We start from the raw sequence: 12,958 nt of genomic DNA, 5'->3' as shown, positions 1-12,958 counted from the left end.
TGAGGTTGTCCAGACCTCCAGAGAAAGCTGGACACAGCAGAGACTGCATGTGACAGCTTAAGACCTGTAATTACAACCTGAGAGGAGGAGAGGGGCTGCTTGATTAAGACCTCATAAACAGCATCAGGAGGCCATTGTCTGGAAATGTATGTGGTCAAAGTGTGTATTTGTGTGTGTGGAGCTTATTGTTTATGTGTGTATGTGTGTTTGGAAATTAATTAGATTTAGTGTATGATGCAGGGAACCTTATTCTGCCATTCAAGGTCATAAAAAAAATATATTTTTGTCCTAAGAACATATTTAAACCTTTTGGTAAAAATCTGACTTGATAAATAGTTTGCCTTGCTTTTATGTATGCCAGCGTGGTAATTATGTTTGCTTGTTTACCCATGAGCTATAACAAAAATATGTTTATATTGAAAATGTATTTTAAAGGGTGGAATTCATGTTTTGAATTAGGTGTTTGAAACCAACATACAACATACAAAACCTCTGCTAGTGTAGATAGATAGATAGATAGATAGATTGATTGACTGACTGATTTTTCATACGTACCAGAACAAAAACTTTCTTTAAATAGAGACATACCATGTATCTAATTTTACTTAATCCAACAAGGTTTTTACCCTCCTCTTGCAAAAGGCCCTTGCATTTAAAGTGCCATGCAGACTAGCAAAGATGATAACCTCACAAAAAGACAGACTTGTAGGCAGTGTTTTAATCCACATGGCTAATCCTGTTTGAGAAAGCACTAGATTAAGGGAGATTAAGATTGGAGTGGGCAAAACAAATGGGCTTGTAATAAATCTTTTCACTTCCATTCTCTCCCTAGCACCTTGCCGTTAAAGATCTATGTCTTGCATATGAAAATTGGTTCAACCAACCACTGTCACCCTCTGTTTTCATTACAAAACACATTCCTTTATAAACCCATTCCTTTTTTAACCTTTGTTTCATTCTGTCACGACAATCAAACTTCACAAAAAAAAAAAAAAAAAAAAAAAAAAAACTAATCGTAAAACAAATCCTGATTTTTAAATTTTAAAATAATATTGAGTAGAGCCAGGCTGGGCAGTTTATTGTCTGGCACTTTTGGATACAGTTGTAATTGTGTTGACCCCTTCCATGGGGCTCTACCCATGGTGTCTTATCAGAAACAGTGAGATAAATCAGCACCTCCAGACTTCATTAAACTTCTCTACATATTAAACAGTCTAGTAGCTCTCCTCTTGAATACTGCAACTGTTGTCACCATCATAGCACTATAGACGTCCTGAGCAGTCTGAGTCAAATATCTCTTGCATGATGGGCATCATGCAGTTCTGTCTCTATAGTTTCTCTGCTATGATTCTACAACTTTTTTATGTCACCCCCTTTTTTAAGCAGTCAGATTTATTAAACTATAAAACCAGTAAGAAACAGTGACATAGACTTTCACCGATCAGCCACAACATTAAAACCACCTGCCTAATATTGTGTAGGTCCCCCTCGTACTGCCAAAACAGCGCCAACCTGCAGAATGGTGCCAAAAACAAAAACAAAACAAAAATTCAGTGAGCGGCAGTTCTGTGGATGGAAATGCCTTGTTGATGAGAGAGGTCAACAGAGAACGGCCAGACTGGTTCGAATTGACAAAGTCTACGGTAATTCAGATAACTGCTCTGTACAATTGTGGTGAGAAGAATATCATCTCATAGTGCTATTTTGAGATGCGGGTTGGCGCTGTTTTGGCGGCACGAGGGGGACCTACACAAAATTAGGCAGGTGGTTTTAATGTTGTGGCTGATCGGTGTATGTTGAAGGAGGGACCAGAGCAACACACTAAAAACCACTTAGAACACCTTAGCAACCACATAGTTAACTCAGACAAAAGGACAGATAAGACAAAAGGCTCGTTTAGGATGCACCATTTAGCACTTTTCTGTTTAACTGTTAAAAGTAACCATTCTAAAGGTCACTCACTGTTCCCATTAGCCGAAGGTGATCAGGGCCCGTCATAGTCAATCATAACTGTGTTTTGCTTGAGAGTAATGGTTCTAGAAAATGTAGAGTTTGTTTATGGATCAGCAACCCAATACATTGACCCTCAAGCAAATGTCACCACCCAATTTAACCTAGTAGATTGTCAAATGTTATTGGAATCCATAACTGTTCCTTACCATGCTATCTGATGGTGTGACTGTGATATTAGCATAGTGCTAGCACCTGTCTGATCCTATGTGGATAAAAAAGTAGATAGGTCTGTCATACTGCTGCATCAGAAAAAAAAAAAACAAAAAAAAAAAACATCAAGGGACCATTCAGACTGAACATGTTCTTGTGCTAAACATACCAAGATGCAGCACAATGTATAGAACAGAACACAGATGTCTACCCATGCTGTCTTACCAGAAACAGTGAGATAAATCAGCACCTCCAGACTTCATTAAACTTCTCTACATATTAGACAGTCTAGTAGCTCTCCTCTTGAATACTGCAACTGTTGTCACCATCATACCAACATATAAACATATAACCATACCAAGATGCAGCGCAATGAATAGAACAGAACACAGATGTCTCGAGATGCATTTTTAACAGTTGTTGGTCTGTTTAACTTGACGTAGAGTCTACAAAACATGGCTCTCCTGCATGAGACGCTGAAAAAAACAATGTGATTTGGCGCATCAATCAAAGACGTTCATCTAGCGCATGTTAACATATAAAAACAATTGCAAAATTTAAAAATATGTTCAGTGTGAATATCCACAAACTCTGCTGGAAAAGTCTTCTTAAATGAACCTAAAATGGTTTTGTGGTCTTTGCTGGTCTCCCAGCCTGGCCAGATTGGTCCCCAAGCTAAACCAACTGAACTCCAGCTTGACCAGGCTAGAAAGACCATCTAAAACAAGCCAAGACCTGGAAACCATCTTAGGCTGGTGTAAGATTTCTTTTTTTAAGCAGAGAAGTAGGAATACATTTTGTTTGGAAGGCTATGATGCATTCACAAACAGCCTTCAACACCATAGTTCCCCTGAGACTTGTCGCTTGCCTCAAGAACCTGGTTGTAGACACCTCCCTCTGTCTGTAGATCTTGGACATCCTGGTAGGTAGACCTCAGGTAGTGAAGATGGCAAGCAAACATTGTAGCCCCCATTGTCAACACAGGACCTTCAAGAGGAGTTCCTTTGGGAGGAACTACAGCTTCCTCACGATCAATGGGGCCCCCATAGGTGAAGTTTACAATGTTAAGTACATGAGAGCTTACAGAGGACCTGCGATATACCACAGACACCAACAACTTGATCAGAGAGAACAGTAACACCTCTATTTCCTCAAGTGCCTAAACCTTAAAGTCAACACGTGCTGAATTTAGTGGACAACATGTTGAAAGCACTATAAACCTATGTATCAACACAATCTTATACAATAAAGGCTTTTATGACACAACATAAATCACTGAACTGAAATACTCACTCATTGACTTAAAAAATATGTCCTGATGCAATTAACAGTAACAGGCACGCAATACTACCCGCATGTAAACTAGATTTCATGATGGTTTAGTGTATAATAGAGTTCAGTTACCCACTCTTGATAAACATCTGATTATCTGTCATCCCAGGAAAATTTGATGTAGTAATCCAGAAATCACTTTATTTTCACACACACATGTGAAATGGGTGATCCTTTTTGTATACTTTTTGGTTTTATTTTATGTCTGTTAAGGGAATTGTATAATTAGTGCAATCTAGCAAACTAGAAGCTAGTTGTTTACAATGTCTGCTGTGGACTCTCCTTTCTCAATGCTTTGTGCATCATATGTTTTTGACCAGTCACAGGCTGCAGCACCTCCCAAAGTCTCACACAGTCCCTATATGCCCCCAAAGTACTTACTCCAGAGTAGGAGCTAAAAATCCCCCCAAAATGGCTCAGAGGAAATGTAAGTGCAGCGTAGTTCTAGTGGGAAGACTAGCAGCTGTACATCATTGCACCATTAGTTAGGTAACTCCTAGCCAATCACATGTTTTATAAGTCTGCTCACAATCTATCACATTGCTTTTTCAGTGTGCTAACACAGCAACCTCCACCACCCCACCACCACCAGTTGAGTCCCGTCCTGCTTGGGGGTAGGCTCCTCGCCCCTGCCTCCTATCTCCAGCAGGATATGACAGTTCCGAGTACAACTTCTTCGGACCACCAGATGGGGCTTACTCCAAAGAGATACATTACATTTCTGTTTTATATTCATCAAATAAATGTCATCTTAAATTTCACTCAAGTCTGCGAGTCTTCCTGATAGAACTATAGTTCCTTAGGTGCAAAAGCAACGAAAAGTACTAGTCCCGGGGGAAAGTACCTAAAACAGGCTTTAGTACTGCCAGTGGGATAGGGCCTATTGTCACAAATATATAAAACTTAGAATTTGAGTTGATTGAAGTAAACATGACTCCAAGTTTGACTTGTGATTAAGTTGTGTGTAACAAAATGATCTGTAGTTGCGTGCCATGTCTAAAGTGTTCATTGCTCACTGTGTGTTTTCTCTCTTTAGGAGTCTCCAGGTAGCCCACCTGTGCCAGATCTGAACTCTCTGAACTCTTCACAAGAGGAACACGAGCGCCGGATCTCTCAGTCTCTCTTTCCCGGAGAAAACCTGGATGACAACCACAGCTCACGGCCTACAATGATGGGTAGAATAATGGGTGAGCTCATACAAATGAACACACATACACAAAGAAGTTTGTCTCGCCCATGGAGCATCTGATACAAATTGCACCCACAAAATGGCAAGAGCTTTCTCAAAATGTCAAGGTGCTCAAGTTTCTATCAGACCTCCAGGAAATAAAAAGCACTTTTTTTCATCACCGGGCCAAACAGTTCTGAGCACGGTGAGTAAATGATTACAGTATAATTTCCTTTTGATCACAGAATGTACGGTACAATTACAAACCTTTCCCGGCCTGGAACCGTGCTCAGGGCAGAGAACGAGTCACTTGCTCAGTCAATCTGTTCTAAACCTGATTTTACAGCAAAACGATGGAAAAATGAACCGTAACAGTGCCAACGACCCCTGATGAGTACGGAGCAGCACGGTTCTGCAATGAGAACTGTTTGGCGCCCTGGTGGAAAATTGGCTATATTTGTGTTTACAAGTTAACAAGTTCCCTGACTGCTCAAAGAAAAAAGCTAGTTGCTAGATTGGGTGATGTTTGCAAGGTGCACTTCAATAGCATTAAATCTTTGAAAGATATTCAAGAGTTTTGTCTAGATTTTACATTTATCTGCCTTTATACACCATGTAAAAAAAGTGAAATGTTGTTGGTGGTTTTTGCATGTTAATCAGACAGTCTCTTCCTATCTAAGTGGGTGGTTCATGGACAGAATAAGCTCCAATGTACCCCCCCCCACACACACACACACACACACACCAAAAAAAAAAGGTTTAAACCAGCCTATTCTGGTTTGCTAAGCGAGAGAGCACGCACACACACCATCAGTATATTTACTGGTATGCTTCTCTTGCACCTGTTTTCATACCTCGGATGGTTTAAATACACAAATACATGAGCACCTGGAGACAAACAGACTGAGCCCAACCAGTCCCAGCATGCTCCTGTGGTTTTCTAAATGGGTATTAATGGCATTTTCAAGACCCTCTGTCTCATCCAGCATGACTCTTTCAAGTCACTCGTGATTCTGCTCAAACTCAGCTGTTCTCATCCTGCCCCACAATTGGAATCGGCAGGCCAATCTTTTCATCGTCATGCTTGTCATTTCTGAATCGACCGCCCTGCCCGACTTACTCTTGAACAATGAGCTCTTTAGTAGCTGAAGCAAACCCTTGTCTTCCTTCTCTGTTTTTCTTATTCATCCTCTTGTTCTGACCTTGTCTCTCATTCCTGTGCTCTCATTGCTGTGTGACGATGAGTCAGTCGATGACGTCCCATATTCCACATTAGAGTAACAGTGTCAAAGGCCTGATGGATAGTTATGGTTGCAGATCAATATCTTGTGCATCCCTAAGCTCTTTATATTTCTATTTATATAATGTTTCTTTCTCTCTCTTTTCAATTCAGTTCAGTTCAGTTTAATTATATTCTTGTTTTTAGCATGTTTGCCATTTCCATAGACAGTATGTAGAGAGAGCATGAAATGATGAGGAGATTGAAACAATTGACACTAGTTAAGTTGGATTTGAATTTGCATTCCCCCTGCTTGAGTATTATAGCTCAACATCTCAGAATTATTCCGCTAAGCTATGGCTCTAAAATATATAACATTTAAATCAACTCAAAACATTCACTTTCATTTCAATTTTCCAAACAGTATTGCTCAAGCATTCAATCAGAATAGGAAACTGTCTTTAGGAACAATAAAATAAAACACACACATTGTTATATACAACTTTGTAGTATGAAATCAGGTCTTCTGCATAAAATTAATTAGAAAATAACATGGGGCAAACATGAAATATATATATATATATTTCTGTTTTAAAAGTGTTTTTTTCTTTGCAATTCTTTCCATAAGGCCTGCACCCCTGAGTCTTCTCTTTACTGTTGTACATGAAACTGGTGTTGAGCAGGTAGAATTCAATGAAGCTATAAGCTGAGGACATGTGAGGCGTCTATTTCTAGACTCTGATGTACTTATCCTCTTGTTTAGTTGTACATCTGGCCTTCCACATCTCTTTCTGTCCTTGTTAGAGCCAGTTGTCCTTTGTCTTTGAAGACTGTAGTGTTCACCTTTGTATGAAATTTTTTTGGCAATTTCAAGCATTGTATAGCCTTCATTTCTCAAAACAATGATTGACTGACGAGTTTCTAGAGAAATCTGTTTCTTTTGTCATTTTTGACCTAATATTGACCTTAAGACATGCCAGTCTATTGCATACTGTGGCAACTCAAAAACAAACACAAAGACAATGTTAAGCTTCATTTAACAAACCAAATAGCTTATCAACTGTGTTTGATATAATGGCAAGTGATTTTCTAGTACCAAATTAACAATTTAGCACAGTTACTCAAGGATAAGGTGTTGGAGTGATGGCTGCTGGAAATGAGGCCAGGCTAGATTTTATCAAAAATAACTTTTTTTCAAATCGTGATGGTGCTGTTTTTTACATCAGTAATGTCTTGACTATACTTTGTGATCAGTTGAATGCCACTTTGGTGAATTAAAGTACCAATTTCCTAACCTAAACAGCAAAATCTGTACATTATTCCAAACGTTTAGCCACCAGTATATATATATATATACAGTGCATCCGGAAAGTATTCACAGCGCTTCACTTTTTCCACATTTTGTTATGTTACAGCCTTATTCCAAAATGGATTAAATTCATTATTTTCCTCAAAATTCTACAAACAATACCCCATAATGACAACGTGAAAGAAGTTTGTTTGAAATCTTTGCAAATTTATACAAAATTAAAAACGAAAAAATCACATGTACATAAGTATTCACAGCCTTTGCCATGACACTCAAAATTGAGCTCAGGTGCATCCTGTTTCCACTGATCATCCTTGAGATGTTTCTACAACTTAATTGGAGTCCACCTGTGGTAATTTCAGTTGATTGGACATGATTTGGAAAGGCACACACCTGTCTATATAAGGTCCCACAGTTAACAGTGCATGTCAGAGCACAAACCAAGCCATGAAGTCCAAGAAATTGTTTTTAGACTTCCGAGACAGGATTGTATCGAGGCACAGATCTGGGGAAGGGTACAGAAAAATTTCTGCAGCATTGAAGGTCCCAATGAGCACAGTGGCCTCCATCATCCGTAAATGGAAGAAGTTTGGAACCACCAGGACTCTTCTTAGAGCTGGCCACCGGCCAAACTGAGCGATCGGGGGAGAAGGGCCTTAGTCAGGGAGGTGAACAAGAACCCGATGGTCACTCTGACAGAGCTCCAGCGTTTCTTTGTGGAGAGAGGAGAACTTTCCAGAAGAACAACCATCACTGCAGCACTCCACCAATCAGGCCTGTATGGTAGAGTGGCCAGACAGAAGCCACTCCTCAGTAAAAGGCACATGACAGCCCACCTGGAGTTTGCCAAAAGGCACTTGAAGGACTCTCCGACCATGAGAAACAAAATTCTCTGGTCTGATGAAACAAAGATTGAACTCTTTGGCCTGAATGGCAAGCGTCATGTCTGGAGGAAACCAGGCACCGCTCATCACCTGGCCAATACCATCCCTACAGTGAAGCATGGTGGTGGCAGCATCATGCTGTGGGGATGTTTTTCAGCGGCAGGAATTGGGAGACTAGTCCGGATCGAGGGAAAGATGAATGCAGCAATGTACAGAGACATCCTTGATGAAAACCTGCTCCAGAGCGCTCTGGACCTCAGACTGGGGCGACGGTTCATCTTCCAACAGGACAACGACCCTAAGCACACAGCCAAGATAACAAAGGAGTGGCTATGGGACAACTCTGTGAATGTCCTTGAGTGGCCCAGCCAGAGCCCAGACTTGAACCCGATTGAACATCTCTGGAGAGATCTGAAAATGGCTGTGCACCGACGCTCCCCATCCAACCTGATGGAGCTTGAGAGGTCCTGCAAAGAAGAATGGGAGAAACTGCCCAAAAATAGGTGTGTCAAGCTTGTAGCATCATATTCAAAAAGACTTGAGGCTGTAATTGGTGCCAAAGGTGCTTCAACAAAATATTGAGCAAAGGCTGTGAATACTTATGTACATGTGATTTTTTTTTTTTTTTTTCGTTTTTTATTTTTAATAAATTTGCAAAGATTTCAAACAAACTTTTTTCATGCTGTCATTATGGGGTATTGTTTGTAGAATTCTGAGGAAAATAATGAATATAATCCATTTTGGAATAAGGCTGTAACATAACAAAATGTGGAAAAAGTGAAGCGCTGTGAATACTTCACGGATGCACTGTATATATATATATATATTAGGGTTGGGATTGATTCCTTTTTCACGCATCAATAATCTGAAAATTTTCTTTATGATTATTGATATATATCAGGATTTATTTCGGATATAAATAGGGCTGCTCGTTGCACAATAGTCTTTGTCTCTTCAGACATATTTCTCAACACAACTTTAATAAAGTCTGAGAGGCAGGGTAAATTAAAGGGGGTCGCACACCAGTCGCATCTGGCGACTGAATAAAAGAAGAAGAAAAATATATAAATATTTTCAACAAAATGTACGCACACACCACCAACGCTCAGCATCAACATTCTGCAGCGTCACGGAGCACAGCTCGCATAGTTTTCCGTTAAATTCGACCCAAATCATTATCAAAGGACAAAGATTATTTACTCTAGCCATCACTGGATGATCTATTGTGAACATGTATCTTTCATAGAGCCTACACAATGTATTTTCAGATTGTAATACCAAATGTAATAAAAGATCAATGTAATTAAAAAGTAAATAAAAAGTAATAGAAGTAATTTAATAAAAGAGCCACAGTGGCTTTCCCAGTGGCTTAAACTTTCATTTCTATTTCTATTTTGCCACAATTTGCCTGAAAGTGACTATTGTATTCCGTTGAACAACTGGGATGGAAACAGTGTATACACAGATGTTTGCAATATTTATGTACAGTACTGTGCAAAAGTTTTAGGCACTTGTGAAAAATGTTGCATAATGAGGATGTCATCAAAAATAATGACATAAATAGTTTTCATTTAACACTTAATGTCATACTAAGTCCAGTAAACATAAAAAAAAGCTAAATCAACATTTGGTGTGACCACCTTTGCCTTTAAAACAGCACCAATTCTCCTAGGTACACCTGGACACAGTTTTTCTTGGTTGTTGGCAGACAGGATGTTTCAAGCTTCTTGGAGAATTCGCTACAGTTCTTCTCTCTATTTAGGCTGTCTCAATTGCTTCTGTCTCTTTATGTAATTCCATACTGACTTGATGTTCAGTGGGGGGGGGGGGGGTGCTTTGTGGGGGCCATGCCATCTGTTGCAGGGCTCTCTGTTCTTCTATTCTAATCTTTTCTATTTGCAAAAGTAATGTTTGGGAGTCTAACATTTATATTTCCTATTGACACACTAAAGCTGAAGATATAAATAACCATCTTAAGACAAATGCTTTTGTGAAACACCTTATGTGCCTAAAACATTTGCACAGTACTGTATATTGTAATAATAACCTGTTATTATTGTGAAAAGAGAGGACAATACACTGAATGATGTGGCTTTGTTCATTTCATTCAAGACATACTCTTTAATGGTCTCTGAAGTGACTGTCTTTCTTTCTTTCTTTCTTTCTTTCTTTCTTTCTTGGTCACATATTCCTGCTTGATCTTAGTGTTCACTCTGCATGGTATGGAAATTACACAACCGTGCTGTAGATTTTCACTGACTTTAGTCATATATGTTAAAGTTGCTCCTAGCATTACTTTAACACATTTTAAACAGTTAAAGTGACACACTGAAGGATGTATTTTTTTCTTTTTTCATTTAAGAGGATGTGCAGTACTATTTTGAATTTGCCCTTCACAACTGTTGATTTAGAGAGAGAAGTGCCTCTAAGTGTGTGACAGAAAAGGTTAGCCCCATTAAACAGTGGAAATGGCCACTGTTGGCAAAAAAAAAAAAAAAAAAAAAAAAATAGGGATATATGGGTACATTAATAATCCTTTGGGCAAAACGCAGTTTCTGTGACTGGTACTTCTAAGAAGCTCTCACTAACCATATTCTGCCCTATAGAGAGACATATTTAGAAATATTCTGAATAAAACTGCCTCTGAATGACTGTTATTATTAAGTTAGTTGTGAATGCTTTGTGCACTTGAGTTAATCATAGTGGAAGTACATTTTTGTATGTAGTCATTTAGACAGAGTACCGGAAATCATTTCTAATGCATTTGCACCAAAGCAGGTAGAAAAAGAGGGTAAAATAAGAGAAATAAGTAATATTTCAAATTATATTTAAGGTTTATTAAAGTTCATGTGTAATAGTGTTAAGTCATGGTAGATTGGCATATATGATAATAAATATAATTACTGTCTAGACATTACTGAATAAATTGTATGCTTTACACTACACTACAGTTTCTTGTATATTCAATGTAATGCCTGCAGAGGTTGGACAAAATAGCATTGAGACCTCAAAATAGAATTTCGTTTTGTTTCGAGATTGTATTACCAGGGATTACTTTTGTGTTATCAAGGCTACTATCAGTTCTGCTTGTAATTTGACAATTTATTTGAAAACATTGACATGTATTTCATCAAGTAGATTATGAACAAAATTTTTGAAAATGAGTGAGAATTTACTATTGAGAATACATTTTAAATGATCTTGTAATATAGGCTGTATTCGGTATTTAAAACATAAAAGAGCATGAAACTAAAATGTGTAAAATAAGATATCGAGTGAGAGTGTGAAAGCTTTTAAGGGTGATGGAGGGGTGGGGTCATTAATCTGACAGTAGAGTGCCATCACATTGATTGGCCACATTTCCTGTCAGTCAGATTGAATGGCGGTTCTGTCCGTTGGCTGTCAGTGGGATGGACTGTTGCTTATGAAAGTGTTTGAAGATGTAGCATATACACACTCAGCCTTACATCTGTCTAACTGACACAGTGAGTCCACCCTCTCAACTCAGTTATATAGGTGACTTAGTATAAAGTACAAAGTATAAAGCAGAATCGAATTAGATGTTTCTTATTTTGCAATTTCTCTTTTTCTATCCATTCTACTGGCCTGGACTCAGAGGGGTAGGTTGTTTAAAGGAAAAGCATTAAAAAATAAGAAATTGGGAAAATAAATATTGTAACATTCTTGACAGTAATTAAGGTCTTGTTTGATGTGGAGTGCATTGACTGCTCGCTTTGAGCAGAACTTTTGCCTAATTGAAGCATTCAGCTAGGAGCTGAACATCACACTGTGACACAAATTGAGGACGCCGTTAAACTCTTACGGGTATACTGTTTTGAAAAGAACATATATATATATATATATATATATATATATATATATATTTTTTTTTTTTTTTTTTTTATTTATTTTTTTTATATGAAGTGTGGATTACATATTTTTGGCTAAAAGCACAGGCGACTTTGTCACTCGCAACATAAAATATTAAAGTCAGGCTCTTGGTGAAATTTCATCTGTCACAAAAAGACACATTATGATTTTGTTCCTGATATATTTGTAATAATAATAATAATAATAATAATAATAATTTTATTTATATAGCACCATTAAGCACAAGGTGCTTCACATGGTTATAAAAGCAACACACGCAGTAAAACACAACACATTCACATATTAATAAAAGCAAGTCTATAAAAAAGTTTTTAAACAAGACATAAAAACAGTCACAGATTCAGCAGATCTATAATTCCCAGGCATGCTGTTCCATAATTGTGGTGCCTTCACTACAATCTCTCTATCACCTTTTATTCTGTATTTGGATCTTGGAACAGCCAACAGTTCACGACAAGAAGATCTAAGAGGTCACTGTTTCATAAGGTCTTAAAAGTTCTGCTAAATATTCAGGCACCAACCCATGTAATGCCTTATATGTTATTAATAAAATCTTAAAATTAACCCTAAAATGAATTGGTAACCAATGCAAAGAAGCTAAAACTGAAGTAATATGATTAAAAGACCTAGTTTGTGTTAAAAGTTTAGCTGCAGCATTTTGCACTGATTGTAGCCGTGCTAAAGTGTGTTGATTTAAAGTTGAAAACAGGGCATTACAATAATCAAGGTGAGATTAAATTAAGGCATGAATAAGCTTTTCTGTATCCTTGAAACTCAAGACATTTTTCACCTTGGAAATGTTCCTTAACTGATACAAGGTTGAACTAACTTCCTGACATGGTATTGAAAATTTTAATTAGTATTAAAATAGACTCCAAAATGTCTCACCACCTGCTGAATATTTGGGACCACCTGATTAAGTGCTGACTCAGTCTGACTTTTTTTTAGAATCATGGCCGATTATAACAACCTCTGTTTTATTAGTATTTAAC

The 12,958-nt window shown here is 37.9% G+C and overlaps 1 protein-coding gene across 3 annotated transcripts in view; it reads left to right on the top strand.

Annotated features, from left to right (window-relative positions):
• The window catches only part of LOC127431962 (partitioning defective 3 homolog), a 687,732-nt gene that overhangs the window by 390,112 nt on the left and 284,662 nt on the right, over positions 1–12,958 (top strand). For all 3 annotated transcript variants that reach the window (XM_051682650.1, XM_051682649.1, XM_051682648.1), the window contains one exon: positions 4,532–4,682. In XM_051682650.1, the coding sequence (XP_051538610.1) occupies positions 4,532–4,682 (151 nt within the window). The remainder of the gene's footprint in view (positions 1–4,531; positions 4,683–12,958) is intronic.

Source organism: Myxocyprinus asiaticus, chromosome 41 (genome assembly GCF_019703515.2).
Source record: "Myxocyprinus asiaticus isolate MX2 ecotype Aquarium Trade chromosome 41, UBuf_Myxa_2, whole genome shotgun sequence".
Classification (NCBI taxonomy): Eukaryota; Metazoa; Chordata; class Actinopteri; order Cypriniformes; family Catostomidae; genus Myxocyprinus; species Myxocyprinus asiaticus.
The sequence above is the reverse complement of the archived record's forward strand: the minus strand, read 5'-3'. Positions and strand labels throughout refer to the sequence as shown.